This window comes from Dromaius novaehollandiae, chromosome 3 (genome assembly GCF_036370855.1).
Source record: "Dromaius novaehollandiae isolate bDroNov1 chromosome 3, bDroNov1.hap1, whole genome shotgun sequence".
Lineage (NCBI taxonomy): Eukaryota > Metazoa > Chordata > Aves > Casuariiformes > Dromaiidae > Dromaius > Dromaius novaehollandiae.
In genome coordinates, this window is record NC_088100.1 from 32,433,615 (window position 1) to 32,458,307 (window position 24,693).

General features: G+C 37.6%; 1 protein-coding gene across 1 annotated transcript in view; it reads left to right on the forward strand.

The window, feature by feature from the left end:
• Positions 1–19,607, forward strand: part of ADGRB3 (adhesion G protein-coupled receptor B3) — a 454,386-nt gene extending 434,779 nt beyond the window's left edge. The window contains exons 29-31 of the mRNA XM_026095915.2: positions 9,369–9,404; positions 16,777–16,881; positions 18,797–19,607. Of these exons, the coding sequence (XP_025951700.1) occupies positions 9,369–9,404; positions 16,777–16,881; positions 18,797–18,985 (330 nt within the window). The 3' untranslated portion in view covers positions 18,986–19,607. The remainder of the gene's footprint in view (positions 1–9,368; positions 9,405–16,776; positions 16,882–18,796) is intronic.
• The last annotated feature ends 5,086 nt before the right edge of the window (positions 19,608–24,693 follow it).

The following is a 24,693-nucleotide window of genomic DNA, read 5'->3' on the forward strand; positions in this document are numbered from 1 at the left end:
GTATATAAAAACAGATCCACTAGCAGACCCAGAGTGAGCCAGACAAAGAATGTGAATGTATGTTATGCATGCAAAGTGTATGAAGCAAATGTTGAGGCAAAGCCCCCAAATGCTATTGGCTAGAATTGACCAGCTTGATTAACTTTTATTGCTGCTACAAACAAATTAAAGAAGAGAGGGGAAGGGATTTCCTTCAATATATTTTTGCAGTCACCAGCAAGATATTATTTTAGGTTTCAGGACCTTTGAAAATACACGACTTTGTCAGCCACGGCTAGGCAGCAATACCTGCAGCAAAACCTGTGGCAGGACATGCCGAGACGGTTCTGCCCATGTCTTTTGAGACAGGGTATGTCTCAAAAATGGTCCCTAAAGGAGAACTCGTGAGCAGTGGGAAGCCTCTCCAGCAGCCAGTGCTGCTCTTCCACCCCAGGCCAGCGCGGGAGCAAGGGGGCCCTTCTGTGCAGAGGCAGCTCCCCCTCGCTGGGCCAAGGGCCGAGGGCTCCCCGGGACGGGCGGGGGGAACGTCTGCTGTGCCCTCTGCAGGGTGCGGGGAGCTGAGTCCCGCCATGACTTTCCAGTCTATATTTCCTGGTGCTTTCTCCGGAATTACTGTACCACCATTATTTTTCGTCTTGTAATTATACAGTAATCATCAGTTATCATGTAAATAAAATGCAGTTAGGCCATTTGTGACCTCTGTTGACATTATTTATTTATTTATTTATTTAAGGTCAGGAATTATTAGGAACATAGTAATGGGAGTAGTTTTTACAGTGGTTAGGGAAAGTATCATTTTATCAGAATGGCTTTAGATGTCCTATGACCCATTTTCACCTAAAAGCCTACCCAGCTTCTGGTTTCAGGCATGTAATTACAAGCTTACAGAGACTTCAAGCCACAGAAATACTGCAGGCATAACTGTTTGTAACTGGACACCCTATAAAATACAATATATTAATGTATATCCAATTGTTCTTATTTGTCCCCTGCATTTTGTGGTGTATACTAGTCTTTATGGTCATAAAACTGAACCAGCAGAACTAGAGGCCACTTTGGAAAATATAGGCCATAAGTTTTTTCACATCATAAAAGAAAATGATTTCTTTTAAAGTTCATTTCCATCTTACTGCTGAAATACTAGAATATTGTGTTTCCTGAAGCCAGTCTGCAGAAACATACGTATTACCATTCAAAGAATTCAATACACTTGGAAAATTTAGCTTTGGGGTAACGGATTTACCTTCCTAACTGATCATTTTCTGTATTTTGCCCATTCCAGAAAAAAGATGATCGACTCTTAGAACAAGATGTGTCTATTTAGGTAATAAGTGTAATAAAAAGTGTATATAGAGACAGATTAAAAGTGAAGGCTGACATGTCAGGTCTTTTTCATGTTCTCTTTTATTTAGATTTTGTATTAATTAGGATAATTGGAGATGGATGTTTTGGACAGAACTATAATATTAGTACAAGAAGGTATGTCCTGACTTCTAACTCTGCAGGTAGGATCCATCTCCCTTACCATTAGATGTGTAAGTGTAGGCATTGCCCTTCTGATATGGAAAGGAGCTTTTCACCTCAGGCTCCCCGTTAGAGTCAGTGGAGAGAAATAGTCACTTTTAGGCCGCTTTTAGACATCTGCTTTAGGATGAAGTAAATCACATGCTCTCAGTGCTGGTATCTCTTTACTGGCCCCATAAAGGAAGCCAGAATGAGTAGTTCAGACATAAACATCAAAAATGAGGATGCCCTAAATTTAGTCAGATGAATCCTACAGTGTGTCACAAACTTTCTTCTAGTTTTTATATCTACATATTTTTATCACGAGAATAATGCTTAGTTGGGAGCAATCAAACGCTTTATTATATAAGGAAGATTTTCAGCTCTCAGAAAGATAGTCATCTGAGAATGCCATAATATTTACATACAAGTATTACCCAGATAGTTATAAAATTAAGGATCTGCACATTCGCAATATGCACGTCAGTGATTTTTTATTTTATTTGTTATGTACCCAAAAGTCCTCATGTGATTATAGGCACAGGCAGGCATATTAGTACATCACTGAGTTCCTTAGGAGGAGTAATTAACATCTGGATAATCTCCTACACATCCCTCATATGCATGGATTAAAATTGGCTTTGCTACCTTGGCATCAAAGTGGCTTGGAGAGTGCTCCTTCAGTTCAAAGTGTTTGGGTTTTAATGAAGGAAGCACTCTGAATACACTGTTTTGGAATAGTTTTTGTTCTGAAAACTTACATTCAGAGTGCTGGGCTCATCAAAACGAAATTACTTTGAAGTGAAGCAGTGCATTCCTAGCCTCTTAGATGTAGAGGAAGGTCAGGAGGCTTAAATAGAAGAGGAAGAGGCTGATCTGTGCAATATATCTCCAAGATAAGTACTTCTTTACCTGTTATTGTGAAAAAATGCAAGAAGGAGCAGACAGTAATAGTAGAACAGTAGACCTGCTGCCTGACTATGTGAGGAGACTTGGATCAGTATCGTTGTAGAACAGGAATGCTGGATTATTTCAAGGGAATGGTTAGTGTAATGTGAGCAGAAACAGGAAAGAGCAAAAGAAAAAGAAAGGAGAAAGAGCTGAAAGGAGACAAAGAGCTGTAAGTATTATAAGAGGAAGGACATGCAAAGACAAAGAATAGAAACATTTATCACAGGGAAAATTGGGCTGATGAGTGAAATAAGATAACCAGAGTAAAGAAGGAACCTTATATAAGAGAATGCTGCAGAATAATTCAGTTGAGAAGTAATATTCTTTTTTTCAGTACTCTAATTTGAATGAAAGGACCTCCTGAGATGGCTTGCCATGTAAAAGACTGGAATTTTCTTCCTAATCTCTTATTTCCCTTGTTTATTTTTCTTTCCCAGTTTTTGCTTTGAAATCTTTGTGTGGATAAAGACATAAAGCTCCTCGATAGGAACAAGTTGATTGTATGACCAAAATACCCTTCTATACTCATTCACTAATACATTCAGGGAAAGTCACCTCCAGAACTCCTTAACCAAAGAGCAGATGTGGGACTTCAGGAAAAAATACTATTACAACTGAGGAAATAAAGAGATATGGAAAAGACAGTGAAGTACAAAGGAAAAGATACAGATAGGGGAGAGAAAAGAAAGACAGAAATGACAAAAAAAGAAGGAAGATGAAAGAAATGGAGAAGAGGCTTAAAATTAAAAAGTTATAAACAGCAAAATAAAAGCATAAGGAAAAGAGTAAGGTCTTTAAAAAAAGAACAGGAAAGGAGAGAAGAAACACGTAGTTAGAATGGTCAATCTTGTCAATAAACCACCAGAGGATCAGGCAGAGCAAAAGCAAAATGTAGCATGAAGTCATTTTGATTTATGATATGAGATGTTAAAAAAAAAAAAAAAAAAAAAGGAGCGAGAATAAAAATAGAGAAACAAGCACTGCAGGAATTTCCTCTTTATCATGTTTCCACATTGCATTTATTTTCAGGCCTTCTATACCACAGATTGCTCTCCCTACCATTCCTCATGTCATTCTTCAATAGGCTGCAGAGACACTTCTTGCCAATTTTGTGACTCTTAGTGAAATGAAGTCCAGCCCTGTAACAACCCTCTCTTTCTTCTGGTTGAGTGAGTAGGTTTGAGTCCTCTGGCTTCAAAAGTTGTTGCAGCTTATTCTTAGGTGACTGTTCAGGAGCAGGGAGTGAAGTCAGGCAGAGCTGATTCTCATAACTGAAAATGTGAAGAACTGAAATTTTAGTCCATGTTACAGAGCATAGCATGCATTTCAGACTTTATATTGTACGTGGCTATCTTAACTACATATGATCCTTAAGAAGCATATTTTCTATTGTTTATCCATTTAAGAAATGCTATATTTCCCCCAGAAGCTTTCAGAAACTCAAAACAAGTGGTTTTGGTCTGTTGAGTAAATATGTATGCAGGGTCTCTTATAAAAAAGGAGCACCATACCAGAACAACTTGCCAGAATAGCTTTGAATTGAGATCTCTGAAGTTACGGTTATGCTGTGTGTTGATGTGCTAAATTTGCTAGCAGATTTTCAGGACTTCAAATTCCCATATTAAAGACCTAATCCACTTCTTCATGAAAATTTACTGCTCTATGTCTAGCTCATGTTACAACATAATAGCCAACATAATCTTCTATTCTGAAACTAAGCTTTTTTCAGTTATATACACACAAAAGGCATTTTAAATCAAAACTGTCTGTTCACATTCAGCTTTTACATCTCTGAGGGCCAAAAGAGATTTTTCTTTAATTGTGTTCAGGGAAAAAGTCCTCCCCAGGCTAAGATCTTGTATGTCAAAGCCAATCTCCAAGTGAATTATAAACTGCTGATAATAAGGGTTTGTATTAATGGAAGCATGGTTATAGTTCTCACTATAATATGATATCTCTGATTTCAATTATATTTTGCACAATGTAATATATATCTTCAGGAGTATCTCATGTAATTAATCAGGTAGTGGTGTAATGCACACTAGAATAAGGAGAAAATCAGGCATTTGTCATTTTACAGAGATGGAGAGGGATTTTATTAGTCATTTAGTGAGAGCCGCTCTTTCCTGGTGCCAGCAGATTAGTGCATGCTGGTGTATGGAAATTATTCTTCGATATTCTATTTTTGTCCTCCAGTGAGCAGAGTTTAAAGTTGCTCTGGAATTACACAGAGAAGCTATACATGATTAGTACAAAGTAAAATTGATTTTAAATAAATTATTGCTGCAGACCTCTTTTCACACAGTTTCACTTTCATCCTGGCATGAAGGCATTTTTTACCTTAATATGGATTTTATCAATCAAGGTCAGACAGCAGTAGAAATCAGAGATGGAAAAAATCCTGTCAGGTAATCTCTTCCACAATGCAAGAACGTTTCCTACAGTATGTTTCTCCAATGCATTGTACAACTTCACTTTCAAGACTGCAGTGAAGGGCTCCCACTCTTTCCTTTAGCAGATCACTTCGTAGTCACATAAACTTCATTTACTCCTCACACCTTCTCTGAAATTTCCTATATTTTTTCCTATTTTTTTCTGAACTACAACTTTCCAGATTTTTCTCACACCTGCTTTGTTTTTCAGTGTTTACATCCTTCTAAGGTTTCTGAACAAGCCACTGTGTTTGCTTCTTCCAGAGCCAATGTATAAACAAGCTGTATTACTCTTTTATCCTTTGCTCTTGAGTCAGTGTTATTAAACCTTTAAAAGGACTTTTTGCTGCTCTCATCTGAAATTTCTCTGGTTTACAGGCATGGTTCAGTTGCTGACACTTCAGAGTGCTAATGCAGGACTCTTTTCAGAGTTGTTCAGATAGAGCTATTCACATCCCTGACCACTTAAATAGAGACTTGACCTTTTTTATACATACATATATATATAGCATCTGGAAATGTGCATTGATACCCAGCCTGCCACTGAATAACTGCATGTATGTTTAGTCTTTTAGGCAGTCCCTTATTTAGTTACCCTTGCAGTTCTCCAGCATTAGGGCCTTTCAGTTTGGAAAAAAGATGACTGAGTAGTGAATAGGGAACAATTACTTGTATTTCCTACAATATAAAAACCAAGAGCATCAAACAAAATGGCGGAGGGCTAAACAACATGAAGTCCTTTGTCATATTATACATATTGAAATCGTGGAATTCACTACCTCAGCACATTTTGCATGTCAAAATTATGAATAAGTATGAAACATGGTTAGACTAATGGAATAATGTAAAAAAAAGGTGTTATTAAACTCAATAATGTAAGCTCCTCCCAAGGAAATTCCCAAACTACAAGTGCAGAACTGGGGGGGGTGGGGGAGGGGAAGAGCGTGGGAGAGAGGTGGGGGGGTTGCAGGAGAAATATCGCTTTGTACTTGTCTTTTATATACCACTCCTTAAGCATCACTATGGAACCTGATCAGATACAAAATATTGAATGAGATGAACCTTTGATCTGATCCTTTATGGTCATGTGTTTGTTAAGTTCTATTAGCATTAATAATTCAACTGCATCTTCCACTGATCCTTGAAAAAACACCAGCTTCTTGTCTAATTTGTGTGTTGGCTAAAATATTTCTCAGTTTTGCAGGTGGGCATACCAGTGTAACCAATTCACCAGCTCATTTGATACAAGAGATTTTTTTTTCTTTTTCCCTTACTCCACTTCATTCAGCTTCTGGCTTTCGTTAGTCTAAATTGTGCAATAAGCCAGATGGTCGACTAGGTTTCTGAAAGCATTTAGGTATGTGTGGAAAACCCCATTTTTCTCAGCCAAAAGATACACAACAAGTAAACTTCATTTAAGAAAAAAAGTGTATATACAATCATTGGTTAAGAGGTGGTTTGCATGTTTTAGGCTTGGTCTATATTATACGGAAACTAGGCAGCTTCCGGTTAGGACTGAAGGGAAATGATCCCATCCCTATAAGTCAAAGTCAAGATTCCCAATGACTTCATGCCTCTGAACCTGTTCCCGCTCTCAAAAATATCATTACAGTCATTTCAGGGCAATGACATAGCAGCCAGAAGGACCTGAGCTTGTACCTACTGGTGTCACTGACAGCATTGCAAATGACTTTCAGGGATCCAGGATCACATTCATAACCAGCATCTTTTATGTTTTAGAAATTCACAGGACATCACTGCTGCTGTTTTGACATATGGCAGTTTCATGGCAAAAAAGTAAAGTACAAGCACAGAACAGATGTTCTTTACTATATAGGTTTAAAATAAGTGTATGCATGATAGATTCTTGTTGAGCCCTAGAAAAATCCTCACTGAGATAAGCATGTGCTATGACCTGGTTGGTCACAACTGGTGGCATCTAAGGGCAAAATTGCAATAGTGACATCTTTCTGACAACAGCACAGTTAAGTATGTTTCAGTCTGCTGGATGTTTCTTCTTACCATGTCAAAAGCATTAGAGCTGTCTGGCTGCAAAAGCTAATAACCCAGCTATGCTAGGAGTATTTTTGCTGCTTTCAAGCAGAATTAAGGCAAAATGCAAAATGCTCCAATTTTCTAAATCACAATATCTAGCGAACTACACATCTCTTTCTAAATTTTCAATGTATTTATTTAGGATTCTTAATCAAGTAGTTCAGTGCAATCAGGTTTATTACTGAACTGTAGCTTAAAAATAGCTTCTTCGAGCATTTTTCAGAGCTGCTCCTGTAAGCTTCACCTCATTATCCACTGTAAAAATTTCTTCTTTTGTAACCACTGAGTCTTAACAGTGCTAAATGTGCTCTGTTTTGATCATACCTTGTCGGTAGAAATATGTAGATTTCTTCAGGTGTTAGTTTACTGTGGAATGATAAAAGACCTATCTCAAAGGTGTACTTGTACCTTAGTCCTATGAATTTCATATGAAAGGGAAGTAAGTACTCAGTTATCTTAAAGAATTTTGGGCATAATCTCTTTGTATCTTTCTTACCGCCAAAACCTTTGTTCTTTTCAAGTTTCCATGCTACTTATTTTTGAAAGATCAGTTGCGTTGTTTTTAAATTCCCTCTTTAAAGTGTGTTAGGTTAAATCAATCCTTACTGATTAAAGAGAGCTTCTCCAGAGGTTGTTTTTTATTGTTTTATAGACCCTTCTCTTAAACTGACTCCTAGCTCTTTAGGCATTAGAGTGCATAGACAGTGCAATATTGGTCTTCTTCACATTATTACAAATTGAAGCAAGTCAAAATTTTCCAGCAAGACCTGGGCAATATGTCACAAAATGGTCATAAGTGCTCAGACGTCAAACATTTTTTGCTTTCAGCAACTGAAAGACTCTGTTGTAAAATTATTTCTTTCATTTGCAAGAAAAAAAAGAGCTTACTGAAACCTGGATGTTTGTTAAATTAAATAAAATCAAAGTCTAATGAAGTCAGTAATATTATTCATCTTGACTTCAACTTGTTTGTATTGTGTCTCACTGAAGAAAGGAGGTGCATTATGAAAAGGCTTGCTCACCATGACTTAAGCCATCCTATCCTACCACTAAATTATCATGAAAAGAAGAAAATATCTGGGAGAAGCATTTGGGATAATAAATTTGCACCTCATTCATAACAAATTACCCAACCAACAGGAAGGTTGCCTAACATATTTATTAGGACCATACTTCTGTACTGAGGCGTCTAGTATTATTCCTCTATCCGTCTAGCCTGCTCATCTAGTTAACCAGGAACCAGTGAAATAGTTCCTATTTCCAACCTTCAGTTCATGGCTGATACAAAGTATATTATGCGTAATGAAGAATTAGCTTATCTGCTTGGCAAGGAAGGCAATTTAACCAACTACACTCACTACTATTCCATAACCAATCACCCGCTATTTCAAGTACTTCAGTGTTTGTCATGTGAGTATGGATATAAGGGCTAAGTTTTCACACCACCTAAGGTTTTGTTCGCAGAAGGAAGCCCCAATCATCAGTTAAATTGTAGGGCCTCTTTTCCCTTCCTGGGGTACTTTTCCGTTCTTTTAACTCTCCTTCCCCAAAGTGATCTAGTTTCTGCATCTTTTCTTTCCATTCACATGTTCCCTCCACTCTTTCTTCTGCTCCTCCTACCACTGTTTTCCACATCTCCTTGGTCTATTGCATGCCATTTAATTTCCAGCCTTAAAAGAAAAAAAATATTTTTATCTCTTCCTTAAAATATTTCTGCTTCTTTCTGATTTAATTTGACTTCATAATTGGTTTCTTTTTGAATCTGTAAAAAATTCTGTGCTAAATTATTTAGGAGATGTGTCTAAGCAATCAAGTGATTATTCCACTGCTAAAGAATTCTTTATTTATATCAGATGCTTTGAATCAGATTTGTCATAAGTGTAAAACAAATTAATTGCTTTCTCCATCTAGATTGTCATTGCAAACAAACAAGCTGAAGCCTCTATGGAAAATATAGATGGTTTGGGCTTGATTTTGCTATCAGCTACCACATTAAAATCAATAGAGTTGTACCAACGTAAGCTTGATGTAGGGAAGATCATTTCTGTATATCTATACATAGAGATTAATGTGTAAAGAGTGTAAAGATTATGATAATTTGCAAATACCACAGAGCGTATAGAAATAGATATATTTTATATACCAAAATGTTCAGTTGCATACAAATAACATAAATATTATGCATCCCAGAGAAACGCAGTCTGTTTTCATCTCAAAGAAAAGAATATGATACTGGTCTAATGAACTGTATGCAAAGTCATGCATTAATCTTAAATTATCAAGATAAAAATCTACAAACTCTCACAGAATACCTAATGTATATCTGATAGGAAAACAAGAATGTTATTTACACTCATTAATATGATTTGATGAATAGTCCCCTTGTTAATACAACCTCTTTTTTCTCTCTTTTTTACTGCTTAATAGAGAAGAAAATCACGTTATTCGGACCTTGACTTTGAAGTAAGTTTTACTGAATTATTCCGGGTTATTAAAAATATTTTCATAAAAGTAAATGTGAAGTGTTAATTTTAACAGATTTTAGCTTTCTGACATAGTAGATGGCATAGGCTTGTTCAATTGGTACTGTACAAAACATGTTGAGAGATTCATTAACTACTTTGGTGCAACTTGCTTGTAAAATATCCTGAGATCATACCGTCATATTGTAATATTAAGGCATCATGGTTTCACTTTTTAAATTCCTTCTTTTCATTTTCATATGCTTTCTTTCTGTTGTTGTTAGCTATCTACTGAAAAAGTGTGACACTTGCATAGGACAGGCTACATTATCACAGAACCTTGCTTCGTTCAAGAGATTCTCAATCATTTGTCCTATTTCTCTCTTTCTTCAAGACTAATTTACTGGTATATGAGTTTCCCATTCACATGAATGTCTCAAATTTTGAATGATCAAATGCTGAATTTGTCGACGCTTATGGATCATATACTAGCTAAAAAATCAAATTTGTGTAAGGTACTGCAAGCTGGATATCCAAAATTTCCGAATTTTAGTCCCCCTTGTATGAATAGGCTTGATTGTGTTAGTTAATGACAGTTTTGATCCATCTCAGTCCCTGCGATGAAGTCTTCTAGGGTTTTGTTTATTTGATTTTTTTCTCTAAATGTCTTTACTCTCTACCAAAAGCAATATAGCGGTCAGTTTTCAAGAGAATCTTAATAATTTATGGATTTTATTTTTTGCATAGATTGTCAGTTCATGCATGTTAATAGTTTGATCTAATTCATTATGCGTGTCTCCAGAGAAGTTTATCATGTTTATATTGAACCTATGCACCTGAGACTAAACTTTAACATCCAGTGATCATTACATATCAACCATAACTTAAAAAAAAAAAAAAAAAAAAAAAAATCCCTATTTCCTTGTGCAAACACAAGCATTTTTTATTATCATTTAGGCTGTAAGCACATCTGCTTGCAGATTTCAGACTCTAGTCCACATTTACTGCTGTGCTGATACAGAAACAAGAGGCAGGAGCAGAAAAAAACAACTATGGTAGTGGTCAAAGGAGCTTCACAATGAGAGAAGGGCTTGCTCTGATGACCTGCCTTTGCTGATGTGTGACCTCCTACGGTCATGACTGTGGTTTCTTGGAAGTTTATTATCACTCATTAATATCCTATGTCATTCCCCCTGTAGAGGTACAGTTGTCTTAAGTAGTCATGTAACTTCTCAAATTGAGCACCTCTCAAACACAGCACCAAAGACTCACACAGTAAGTTTAAGGAAAATAAAGTGAAGAGATTATCCTAAATATGCTTTAGGATAAATACTTTTGGATAAATGCATAAAAAGGAAAAAGAAGAATGTGAATCAATAACAAAATTTGATGAAAAAGCAGTTCTAAAATTAAATGCAAGCAGTATGAACAGAAGTTTTATAATTATAGTGATATAAAGAATTCTGAATTATACTGTTTTCTGTTGAAAGGTAGTAATATCATGCTGTTCACTATGAGAGTGTTCTCTATGGCAACAGAGCATTCTTGCTACTAAAGCAGTCTTGCTACCACGCTCAAGAGACCATAATCCAACACCAAATAAACATCGACAATACTGTGCACATTCTTGTTCTCAAGAATCAGGCCTCTCAGTAAACATTTTCTTTTGACTCACATTGTATTTAAGAGGCTTATACCTTTTTCTTGTGTTGTTTGCAGCATCGTTCCTGCATTTCCTAATACTTTTAGAAATATTATTATAATCCAGGAAAAATTTATGTCTGTGAAAAGGAAAGGATGGGGCCATTGGGACTGGAAACGCCATTGGGAATCACTTCTGAGGAAATAATATCAGCAACGATACTGTGGCAGTTGCTGCTGTGTTTTAGAAGTAGAGTCAGACTAACCCCATCCCACCTCCCTGTTTTGTGGTTCCTCTGGTTAAGCCTCTGGGCTTTCCTGTGTTCTTACACATAGCCTGTCTATCCGTCTGAGGTGCAGTAAGAAGTCATACAGTGTTAATATAGCCACGCAAATTCCTGTACTCAGGGGGATACTCAGGGTACATGCTGATGACGGGAGGTGAGGTGGTGTTCTGCAGCTCAAATGCTGCTCAAGTCTGATACCTCAGAGTAGCTTCACAGCAAGTTGGAACTGAGTTTGTGCTTGAGAGGTTGGCCATACTACTCAAAATTTAACATTTTCTCTGCTCTGTCTGTGACCCATGCTAGTTGGTACCCTGCGAGACAACATCCTGCCACAGTTCAGAGGATAACATATGTTATTCTTAGTACACAGAATGGACTAGACAGTGTCAGGCTTGGCTCTCTCTATCCTTTTCCATATAAAGCCATTCCCGCAGACTCTACACCCTCAAGCTCTCCCACATGTCTCCATGTCTCCCTATATGCACAAGACATACCTTCAGATGATGTCCATCTTAGTAAATTGAACATTTTGAGGAATATACTTGGGCAGCACAATGCGGGTATCTACAAATGATCTGCATTATTTCAGTCTAGATCAACCTTCTTTTTCCAAACAGTTCCTGAATGTGCTTAGCGAACTAGAATGAACCTAGGTATCATTTGCAATAGGCAATTTGGTAGTAGGCCTCCTGCTTTGGAGACAAGGCAATTTAGTAGTGTTCATGGAGAATATTCCATGCTACGTGGTGCCAGAGAATGGTCTCAGACATATTTCATTTACTGCTGTAGAGGTAGCCATAGTTTCATGAGTAAAACAAACAAAAAAAACCTATGCTACTAGGCTGCAATGCAACACTCACCAAAATACAGATCATTTGAAGTGAAAAAAAAATCCAAAGACATGAAAAAAAACTAAAATCCAGCTGCTATACAGTGTGAACACAGGCAGCCCATGAATATACTCAACACCTTAAAATAGTCTCTGTCCCCATTATCTTCAATATGTGTAGAAATACAGTTGTAGCCTTAAGGGACTTTGCAAAGGACTGGAAATAATAAAAGTTCTGAGACTGTGCTGGGTAGCATTATAGATAACTTATGTCTCCAGTCAGAAGGAGGGAGGGGAGAGAAAAAAATGGCATCCAAATTGGCCGGCCCTTATCATAGATCTTAAACTGGTTAAAGAGGAGGACCCAAATTAGAGAGAATTTTCTGAGTACTGGGGCCAACCGTGTCTTGTTTTGCCTTTTTAAATACTTTAGCATTACATAATAGTTCATAAAGCATCCCCTTATGTAGAAGACAGAAGACAGGTGGAAACTTACTGGGTTTAGTTCGTAGGCAGAAAGTATTACTGCTAAATAATACTGTCCAGTAATAGATTTTGCAAAGCAACTTTACAGCTCTTTTATTGCTATTAACAAGGATTAGTTTAGACTCTTATTCATGTACTCCAGTATCCAAAACACCACTGAAATTCATAAGTCCGGGAGTTTTGGATCATGCCTGCTTCTGGCTGTGATAACCTAAGATAAGTGCTCCCCCCTCCCCCAGCCCCAGCCATTATGTTCTGTTTTTCCCTAATGTTGGACAGGTAGTTTTCTCATGAAAGCTTAGCACTAATACTTAGCTGTCAGATCAAATAAAAGTCATTCTAATTATGTTGAACAGAAATACAGATGCTGTGGAAATTCCCAGAACTTTATAATAGGTGTGCACTGTCACTTGCAAAAACATACAGAAGAGTTAAACACAAATATTGGCATGCATTTTAAGATACAACATCACAACTTACCTCTAAATTTTGTGAGAGGACCTAACTCCTGCATTTCTGCCCCAAAGACACTCACATACACATCTTTTTATACCGAGTGTTCATTGAATCTACTCTGGCAATAAACAGTATTCATGCCAAATAATTCAGAAAAGCTCCCTATACCCCACTCTCCAGGATTCAGGTTATCTCTGGCTCCTTTTGAGCTCCACTTTTCAGGAAGAAAAAAGATACACAGGATGAATGTGAATATCTGAAAAACTTCTTTTCTTTCCAGATCTGTAGAGTCTCACCAGCGATTATGCTAAATTAATATTTAATTGTTGGAGCTGGATTCTTTCAGATTTTCAGCTGCACTAGCCATTTATTATAACAATTTTACAAACTCACACACAACTTTAAAATCTTTCCCTTACTCATCTATATGCAACTGTCCAAGAAGAAGGTGAGAAAAAAAAAAAAAAAAAGCATGCCTACAGGGAAAAAATCCTTTCCAGTTCCTAAATTTGGCAACTGATCAGACCTACGACATCTTGAAAACACAGCATGCTTCCATTATAGGGCTGAGAAGGCATTTCCCCATCTGTTATTCACCTTTAGCTATGTCATTTAAAATTCAAAAGAGAGCATCTTTACCTGTGACAACAGAGAAAACCTTCAATACAGATTGAATGACATTACTATTACTATCATTATTAAACATAGGAATAGCCAAGAATCTTTAGCAGAATATTTGTGTTTGAGCTAGAGTTGAGCTAAAACTCTCAATACAGAGTTATGTCTGAAGTCCTTCCCATTTTGATGACAGCAATCCACACCCCGAAGTCCTCTTTTGGGAGTGGGTGCTTATCAGAGTAAGGTTTAGTCTTTTCAAAACACAAGTTCCATGTTATTTGTGAGTGGAGGTAGAAGTGTGGAAGGGGCATTGCACCCAGTTCAGCCCAACCGGCTTTAGGGTGCAGGACACAAGAGTTACACAGGCTGCAGGAAAGACCACGAGATGTGTGAGTCTGTAGCGTGGTGGCTAACTCAGGTGCTTCTGTGAGGGAATGCAACACAATAGGGCAAATCCCTACCCATGGCTAATGGAAATACTCTTTCTAAGAGTGGCATCAACCTGTGCTTTCAGGGCTCCTATTCCACCCTGTTCAGGTACTTATGCTATTGCAGTCATCCTAGTATATATTGGTCAAGATCTCTGTATTGAGCAAACGCACATCTAGGACTGATAAAGTTGTGTTTTACACATTGCCCATTTAAAGAGAAAAAAACAGATTAAAACCCCACAAATATATTGTGGGTTAGTTCCTCATGAAAAAGAAAGGGATATCCAATAGAGCATATCCTCTAATACCTTTTCTGCTTCTAAATTTTAAAAGGAGATAAGACAAAGCATTCTAATAAGGAGATAAAAAGATCGTTAGAAATGGAAAATTAAAGTGGGAAGTTTAAGTTGCTGCATCTTGCTAACAGTTCAGATCATTCTTTATAAGCAGTGAGGAGGACAGAGTGTCAGTGAGCAGGAATTATCAAAGTGAAGCCAGGAAAATACAAAGCAACTAAAAGATCCATAGGTACATGTGCATACCAGTCATTCTGCTTTTAAAAATAAAATTTCAGTCTTTCTTTCTGGCAGACATCCACTGAAAGTGTTTAATTTCTACTCCCACCTGCTTCTCCTCAAGAATAATGTAATAACTGAGCAAGACATTTGCATTATTCGTATTTGCTATTTCAAAAATTCTTGGGTACACAATTCAGAAAAATATCAGAAAGTAGCATTCTCTATATTCCTATCCTACTATTAAAAAGTTTCCAGCTGGAGATCTTTGTTTCACAATCAAATGCTATTTCCTGCTTTTAGAGACAGTATTTTAGCCCACCAAATTTGTTTTATTCCCTGCTGCATGTCTCCCTATTTCAGCCAATAATATTCTTTGATGCAGAACCTTTCTTTTTAAATTCTATGTATATGAAATTTGTTACAAACCCCTGTCTACCATAGCAGTAATATCTTAAAAGAATCCCTAGGAAGTTACTTAAGCGAGCCTTCCCTCATAAATTTAGATCAGCTATCTCTAGTTAAATTATGTTTTGCAAGGAGTTCCTCACTGAATCCTGCAAAATTCTTTCCCTTATTCACCCCACAACTCCTGTTAAGTTCATAGATCTTTAATTGCTTGCTGTATCTCATGCCTCTTTTGTGAAAAATGTTACCAATTTCCTGTTCTCAGAAGTGAAATAAGTTCTCAAGGTACCCTGTGGCTATGTTAAGGATGATATGGTACCAGGGATGATATTTTACAAATGGAATATATTTTACCACTACAGCATAGTGGTAAAAATGCACAGCCAAGAAGCAGACAAGCTTCATGAAATTCAGAAACACAGGATACAAATGAAAGATAGGTTAAAGCTGGTATTGGTAAAGTACTATCCGAGGGCCAGCTACTGCCATTCCACTTTGAAAGGTACTGCCCCAACTTGGTGGAAGGAGCATTACTTGCTGGGAAGGCATACTCAGGCACTGTGCCCATAAGTTTGTAAGGTTTGCCATGTCCACTGCCAGGGAAAAGCAGGTTTGATAGTTAGCAACAGTGTAAAGAGCCTGACAACCTGCACCTTTCCTACCAGCATTGTTGGCTGCTGCCCTGGCTGTAACTCAGGTCCAGATGGCTACAGAAGGCAAAGAAAAGCCAAGTTCAGACCATCTGCTGTTCGATGGAGCTGAAGCATCCTCAGTCATTCTTGTACACATCCACCCAGATCACAGAAACTTGAGACTAGCCTAACAGTGAGCAGCCTCCAGCCTTGCTTAGGAGGCCAGTCTAAGTCCACGTCTCAGCATGAACTTGTTCAGAAACCACGTAGATGGAAGGTTTGAGAGTCTAGCCTTGAAAACAGGCTCCACTCCACATCTAGCTGCCAAGGCAGACATATAGCCTCAGGGCTCCTCCAGTTATAGAGGCTGCCTGGGGTCTCCACCCCTTGCGTAGAAAGGCCATACAACACGTTCTTATGGAAGGGAACCCTGTGTGGGGGCTAGAGAAAAGGTCGTTTACAGTTGCCCTGTCCGCAAAATAAGAAAGCAGGTAAAACTGAAAAAACTATCCCTATTTGTCGTAATATGAATGCCATTTAAACTGCATTTTGTGATGATCTGAATGACAAGACGACGTCTAATTAAAAAACATAACATTTGAGGCTTCTTCCCCTTTGTCCCAGGATTCTTGAAATCAGTGCTTTCATAAAAATTACTCTTATAGGCTGCCATGAAACATAATACTGTTGCATCCTTGTTGAAATTAAAATATTAATGTCTTCCACATGGAAGACAGAAATTCTAGAAAATATTCCTAATGCACAAAAGAGAAAGAGCCTTCTGAGAAACTACCATCACTTTTAAAATACTTCTGAGCTAGCACAAGAGGAGTGTCTCTTGATTTCAGCAACTTGATAAACACAGGGTAAAAACAGTCATTTCTGTGCAGGAAGCACATTAAACAGAGCAGAGAGAAGGCTCAGTGCAATTCATTTCCATTGACTGAGTCTATAGGGAAAAGATGGCCCTGCCAAAGTCAATTTACTTTATTATGTTGGGGGAAATAATGGTTCTCTTAAAAAAGCTCAGATTCAATTATAAATATAAGCAATTATGTTCCATTTTGCAGAAGGTCATGCATACAAGGAAGAGGCACATGGAATTGTTTCAAGAGTTAAATCAGAAATTTCAGACTCTGGACAGATTTCGGGACGTACCAAAATCAGGCAGTATGGTAAGTTTTCCTTCTTAGGTATTTCAAATATACTGGCTCCATAATATTAACAATAAAACAAGAGTGCTTTGAATTTAATTTTATTTCCTGAGAAGACCTCAGTCTCTGCTATGTTTAGATAGCCTCAGAACTGAGAACAAAAGATATTTTCAGTAATCTAACTTATGACAAGACTCATTAGATTTTACAACTAGACCATAACTAATTCACTGACATCATTACAGATGACAAGTAATTGAACTGTAGGGAACACATTTAAAATCTATATGTGTCTACCAAATCTAAAGGACGATATAAAGAAAGCAGCTCACTAGTGTAATTTGGCCAGCAGGGCTTTTCTTCTAGTTGGACAACCAGATATTAAATTAGTTACTGTAAATAAGTCCAGCTAAATTCACCTCAAAGTGAGATGGGCCAGAAAGCACACAGGGACTCTGTAATTCTGTATCTTTTCTGTAATAGATTTATAAATATTTACCATTGGAAAAGCAAAAATTCAATCATCCTGAGCTGACTCTGCTATAATCATAATTCAAATTTATACACATACATTCATACGCACATGCATAACACCCTGACTACATCTGATAATGAGAGCAAGGAAATAGCTGATTCTGCCTAATTAAAACTGCAAATTTAATGTGACATATTTTTAGCAGTAATATTATGATTTGTAATAATTTTATTCATATTTTATACATAATTTTATAACATGGAAACTGTACATTAAATGCAACTCAGCTAGAATTATTTCATTCTATAACTTCTAATGAAAACTTGCTTTCAGACATGAAGAACAGTCATTTAGCAGATGTGAGGTCAATGGATTTACTTGTTTTAAACCAGTAGTTTGATCCTGGCTCTTTGATGGGTTAGATGAATCTCTGGCTGTAATATGTGTTGTTTTGCACCCAGTTCTCACTCACACACCCTCTGTGAGATTTGCTGTCTGTGTGGAGTTTAAATTCATATAAAAAACTCAAAGAGAAGCTCAGTGGAAGAACTGTGTTTTCATGTGTTTCACATCAGCACTACGTTTTTTTGAAGGGTAAAAAGCAGCCTAGGGAAATGGTCTATCTGTAAGACAGTGGGAGAGCGATCCAGGTACCTAAATATAGACATCTCGGGCTATTTTAGATGTCCTAGGTTTCCTTCTCTACAGCACAGTGCAGGCAGTGATGACACAGGACTCATGGGAAACCTGCATCTATATTGAAATATAGTTGGCAACCAGGCAGAATATCAAAAGGCATCTAAAATGGAACAAAAAAGCTTAGGTTTGGCAACTGAATCCCACCCAGCACATTATAGCAGAAATCACTAATAAACTTGGTCTTACTCCATAATGATTTTTACCATATAAAACTTAGTATTCCAAAAAATCCATGGACAGTACAAAATAACCAGCTTTCAGCCTATGAGCTCATTAACCTGTAAAGCAAGGTGGCTCTCACAGACTTTCCAAGGACGAGGTTTCTGTTGTTCTGTTACGAGCAGCAACCTGTCCCAATCTAAAATCAAGCTGGCAATCTCTATTTTAAACCACTCCATATTTCCAGACAACAAGCTCTTTGTAATTACCTTCCCTTCTCTTCCCTGGATTTTCTACACAACTGTTACTAAAAAGATGGCTCTTGTTGCTGGATCACATGGCCGTTCCTCACTTAAACTGGCTCTTGTGAAAGAAAGAGTTTGGCTGGCAGCTCAGGTGAGCAGGCTGCCAACATACTGATGGCTTGCAGAGAAAGCCAGTCAAGACGTTGCTGAACGCAAGCCAGCCTGGCTCCCTGCAAAGTCATTTCCTCTCTCTGACTTCTGTGTCTCAGGAGAGTACATTAGCGATCAGTTTTATAAACAGAAAACACATTATTTCATCCTCGCATTTTTTAATTCCTCTTTCTTCTTTGGTCTTCAGGAGAACTCAGCGCCAAGCAAGGCTCCATGGGACAGTTTCAAAAACACAGGCGAATACCAACACTATACAACGATAAATGTTTTAGACACAGAGGCAAAAGATGCTTTAGAACTAAGACCAGCAGAATGGGAAAAGTGTCTGAACTTGCCTTTAGATGTGCAAGAAGGTGACTTTCAAACAGAAGTTTAACAAAAACAAAACAAACTGAACAAAGAAACAAAAAAATTAATTCATTGCACTGACAATAAAGAGACTTTGGGAATCCTGACGCCCCTGTCTGAACATTGTGACTACTTTATGTCAGGCTCTTCCTGTGCCAAATGTCAGTGGTTTTTTTCGTACAGTATATTCCTACTAGCATGGCTAGTGGAGAACCAGGTGTACAATTCTTACCATCGTGTGTTGTAAGTACCCGTGGAATGGATTTGTAAGGTAATCTTTATAGATAAACCTCAAGCAACGATTCATGTTGTAACAGCTTCATTTGGTTTAGTTTTCAAAAAACTTCACCATGAAGCACAATGTATATATTTATGCAGTTTTTAAAGTTTATAACAGTCTGTTTGGCCATTACTACACTTTTTACTTTATAATATAAAAGCAAAGTTTTTGTCATTAAATGAATGTCTGTTGAGCTACATTCTTCATTGCTTTAAATGCAATAAAGTAATAATCTCACTTTTATATGAATAATATATTTCACATCTTTATTATTGCAGTTTTCTCTGGAAAGCTCAGAGTAGCTTTCTCTGCTGCAGCTGTGTATAAAATATTTAAAATGTTGTATGGTGTAAATAAACCTTTGTCTACATATCAGTTTCTTAGTGCATTTTATTCTGAATTTGTTGGTCTTAAAGTTGCATATTTATAAAGGTTTCTTTAAAACACACATGTTGAGTATCTATTCAGAGTTTTAATGGCATATTGTTATAGCTCCTGAAAGGCGTTTCTCAAGTGTAATAGTAGATTTGTACAGCCATTCTGCATTTTCTTAGATATTCTTTTGTGACAACGTACCATATAAATTGGACTTGTCAGAATGCTATTGCAATCGTTCTATTATGTAAGGTTTTTCTTGTCTTGTTGTAGAGAAACAACTAAGAGAAAAAAAGGAAGTTCCAAAACACTACACCCCAAGGAAATGTTGATTGCGAATCATCAAATCTTGTGTATGTTCTTGTTGTTGCATAACAATAAGAATGACTTTAAAGATAAAAAGTTCTGATATATTTTAGACAAAAAATTGAGTGTGTTTCATATTGTAACTGAAGAGGACAGCATGATTTATGTGACGAATACAGTTTCACAGTTATGAGTAGATAGAATGACTAAATCCCGCTTCCCATGCTTAGAACCAAATGTAGATCTCCAAAATCTGTCTTCACCTACTGCATAGCCTGTGAGTGGGGGGGGATGTCTAAAATATCCAGGTGCCAAATTTCTAGGGAAAAAAAATTCCAAAACTGCCCCCAAAGTGTTTTAGTTCTTGCGGTACAGAAAAGAATATGCTACAACCTACTCGTTGGAGAGCTCTTCTGAGAGGAGGAAAACATAATCACTAGTCTGCTTAGGAAGAAGAGAGACTTTGAATGCAGGCTCACCAGAGAGACCTTAATTCAAGGCATTGGTAGTAGAAGATCTTTTCCTGGACATCTGTTGAGAGAAAGTACTAGATCATCAAATTTTCCAGAAAACAAGCTCAGGAGCTACCTTCAGCAAAGAGTTCCAGTCTGTGAATCCTTAAAGGAAGAGATGCTTTCTCTTGGCCACAGCAAGGTACTTAAGTCACGGAGAGGAGCAGAATTTAAAGATAATACCCTGACTTTTCTTACTCTGAATGGCATTTCATTCAGAGTGCACACTTCTGAAATCTAATACTTCAGTACCTAAATGTCTCCATGAATAGCACAAAATAATTAGTACTAGCTGGTATCAAGCGCTTTGCAGAACTAGCCCTTTATCAAGAGGCTGATGGAGAAGGTGGCAGCTGTCAAAGCTGCATAAACAGCCCACTGAAATCACACTGCTCAGCTCTGATAGTGCACCAAAAACCCAATCTTTCAACAAAAGAGAACTACAATTCCCAAATATGAATTTGAGCCTCTTGTTTTTTAAATCAAATTCTAACCTAACAAGGACTTATTTTCCTCTTTAGATAATGGTTCTAAAAAAACTTCACATTTTTAAAACACTTCATCCAGTATGGTAGGCATCTCTCAAACAGAGTAAGTTTTTCAAAATTTTAATTTTCAAGACCAAGTCAGGGAGCTTAGAGCCCCTGAATCCAGATATAGGTCTTAGCATCTTCCTTGATTGATCAAAACCTGATAGACACCCAGAATATATGTTATTTTAATAACTGTAGTGCAGAGTTAATTTCTATAAGCTTTATAACAGCTAACTGATGTTCCAAAAGTAGCCTAGTTACAGCAGCAGAAAACTTAGGGTAGGCTGTGAACTTACCCAAGATACATGATAAATTAGTCCACACTAAACATTCTGCCGTCCTAATTGTACCTTTACGAACAAATGGGTTTATGCAGGTTTAACATTAACCTGAGTATATCGCACCGCACAGCAGTCACAGATGTGCTTTCAGTGTACAAACAGTAATGTTCAGTGCCTTTTTATTTGGAACTTGCACTGCAGAGCCCAGAAAGTCCTAGGTATTTTTATTCTCTTTTATATTTCATATTTAGAAACATTAAGAACATGTTGAAACCCAGTGCACTAATTTTCTGATTTGTCTACTTAATATCAAAGCAGAGTTTGTCTTCCACAGGTAAGCAGCCGCACCTACTAATGGTTTGCTGTTCGGTTTCTCTGAAATGGTGCAGGTCAGACCAAACCCGGCATTGAGAGAACAAACTTGTACGCTCTGTTTTTTCAAATGTTTGTAGAGCACTGATAAGGTGTTTGGCATTATACCATTGCAAATAAAAAGCAAGTCAGAACTTCTTACATTAAGCTAGAAGCCAAGACAATGGAGGGCTCTGCAGTTGCCTGCGCAGAGCCACCTAGTGCCACTCGCAGTGCCTTGTGCTATCCCACCTGGCCTCCAGCTGCAGTTTCAGGAAGATTCAGGCTTTTGATGGCTCAGTTAACCAACACAACTGCAACTGGCACCAGACAACTAAATTTAGCCAGTTCAGCTAAACTCAGAGTGAACTTGGATGAAATTTAAAATGCATTTTCCATAGATGTATATAGAAGAAGCAAATATACTGTTGGAAGAGGACTCATTTTCTCAACAGTCTAAATACACATAAGTAATCTTATAAGACTATATGCAGTCCTCTATCTCTGTCTTCCTCCTACACACGTACTCAGGAAGGAATTTTTTCTGGCAAGCTGATGCTGAACAAAATATGGCCTGGACTTTTCAGTATGGGGAGCAGTGCATACAGGAAATCTTAGCTGAGCAGCCATAGATCACTCAGACAGCAGTTCAAGATGTCCATGATTTCACAGCCAAGGCTGTATAATGGGGTCTGGTGCAGCTGGCCTAAAAGAGCTGACAAAGTTGTTCACTACATGGTCCCTTGCCAAAGTGATGCCATTTAACTCAGAATCTTCGGGGGAGATAAACTTTGAATTAGTCATTAGTCTACTTCTATTCATACTTTGCAACATCCCTTGGAGAGGAGTAGAAGAACAGAGAAACTGAAGAAGTGCTGCTACAAGGGGCCAGAGGTAGAACGGCAGTGCTGCTGTGCTTTTGGAGTGTCATGGGCTTATTGGAGGCATATCCATAATGCTAATGACTCCTCAGATCAAAGATTTATGACAAAGTTGTAACAAAAGACAGATAAGGACCTTTTCTGTTCCTTTTACTGCTGGGTCTTGAATTTCTCCATGATCAGTGAAATGGTGCTCTTCTCTGGGGAGCCTTGTCCTCACATTCCTCTTGTAAGAAGAACATTTTCTTCTAGGGAAAGAAGATATAAATCACCTAAGACTAGATTAAACTGGGCTAGTTTTGCTTAAAAAAACAAAACAAAACCAAAAACAGGTGAAATGTGCTTTGCTGCTCTGGCTTGTCTCCATTGCCCATAGTTGCCAAGCAATGCTGTATTGGGAGGCCATATTTAACACAAGGTCTACTTGCTGCTCTATCAGAGTATTAGCAGTATGCTTTCCATTGAGTTACACAAAAGAATATGGAAGTCTCTGTTAGCAATTGGCAGATGGAGACATCCATACTGGCAGTGGATTTTTCAGTTCCTAAGGCATTAGCTGATTTGAGTAAGGCACAAAAAGCAGGCAATTATCTCCCTAATCAAAAGTGTTTTACATGGCTCTCTTTCACAATTAAGCCCACTCTATTGTGCTGAAAGAAGTAAACAAAGGTTTCCAGTTGTCTCCATATGTTTGGAGAGCTTGCCTGGTATCAAAGTGCAGACCACGCAAGGGCAGGATTCATTTTTGAGCCAGGCCTCACCCACTGCAATGTTCTAATCTTTCCACACTCACTTTTCCAGAAACACCTTTCTTTGCAGGGAAGTACAGAGGCCTCACTAAGAATTAGAAGAATTGAATTGTTGAGAGAATGAACATGACTACTAACCCTAGCATTCCCGCTCAAATATTCTGTCCATTAATTACAATTGTCCTCCCTGTCTTCTCTGTCTTCCTCAGTTCAAGATGGTGAGCATCTAGAAGAAAATCTTTGTTTTTAAGGCACATCTCCCAGTGAAGGACAAAATCAGAGCAGTTGTGTTTCTGTTAGCTGCAAAGAGAGGTGAAAATTGGTAGTAAGAACAATGTATACATGTTCCTGTTTGTCAAGGAGAGAGAATCTTTGAAAGAGCTACAGTTGTGCTCTTTTTGTTTGTTTTGAACTACTTATTTCATTTTATACCTCATATTTTCTTATGAGGAGCAATGAATAACTTTTATTTATTCAACGTTGTCTCTTAACTATATAGACTTCTGCTATAGGACCCACACTTACCTTCTTTTCAGGATTATCCTGGTCCAGTTGTAACATTCAGCTGTAACATAGAAGCTTTTCCCTGGTTTCTACTATCCTTGTTACCTTTGTCTGTATAGCTTTTCCATGTTCCATGTGCCAAATTTCTTAAATAACTCTCAGTAAATCCCAAACTCTATTTAGAGTATTCTGTTTGAATCCTACAATAAAAATGGGAAAACTCAGCTAGGAAGATTCTAAAACACCTTTTCATTCAGAAAAAAAAAAAAAAAAAAAAAAAGCCCAAAGTGCCTGAATTTTAACACAACTTTTTACCTATTATTTAACAGAAAATATATGAACATCCTTTTAAGCAAGAAATGGGCACAGAGTAGTTTCTCCTAAGTAATCGCTTTATCCAATGGGCTTTAGGAACATATTTTCTGCTGTTCCTCCTCTCTGGTCCTGTGAGTGTACTTACTTTCTTAAGTACAGCTGCTTCAGCAAGACTGGTTACACAGTCAGAAGGTGAACAAGGGCTATGTGAGCCCTTTCAGACTGATTTGTAGCTGTTTCCCACATCCTGAAAGTGTGTTGAATTCTGAGCTTTTGTATACAAAGGGAGTATCCCTCCACTCCTCTGGATTTGTGTTTATAGAGTGGTGTCCTCTCACTTGCTGATTATTTTTTTTAAGTGTATGACAAGCACCTATGCCAGCAGACAATTCAGAGCTGTTGTTCAAGACTGTTCATCCCTGTGACTAAGCATTAGGTACCTGTTTCTTCAGAGAGGTGGGATTTAAAAGATAATTCCAGTCTCAGTGTTTTCTTGTTGGTTAGATTAGGCAGCTATTGGGAAGCCCAGCTGGAGATGTGTACTTCTTTGTATCCATTGTACATGCATATGGAGTCAAGCCCAGGAGAAAAGCACCTAAATCTTATGTGATGCAATGCTGATCATCAAAAAACCTATGTCCCTTTATAG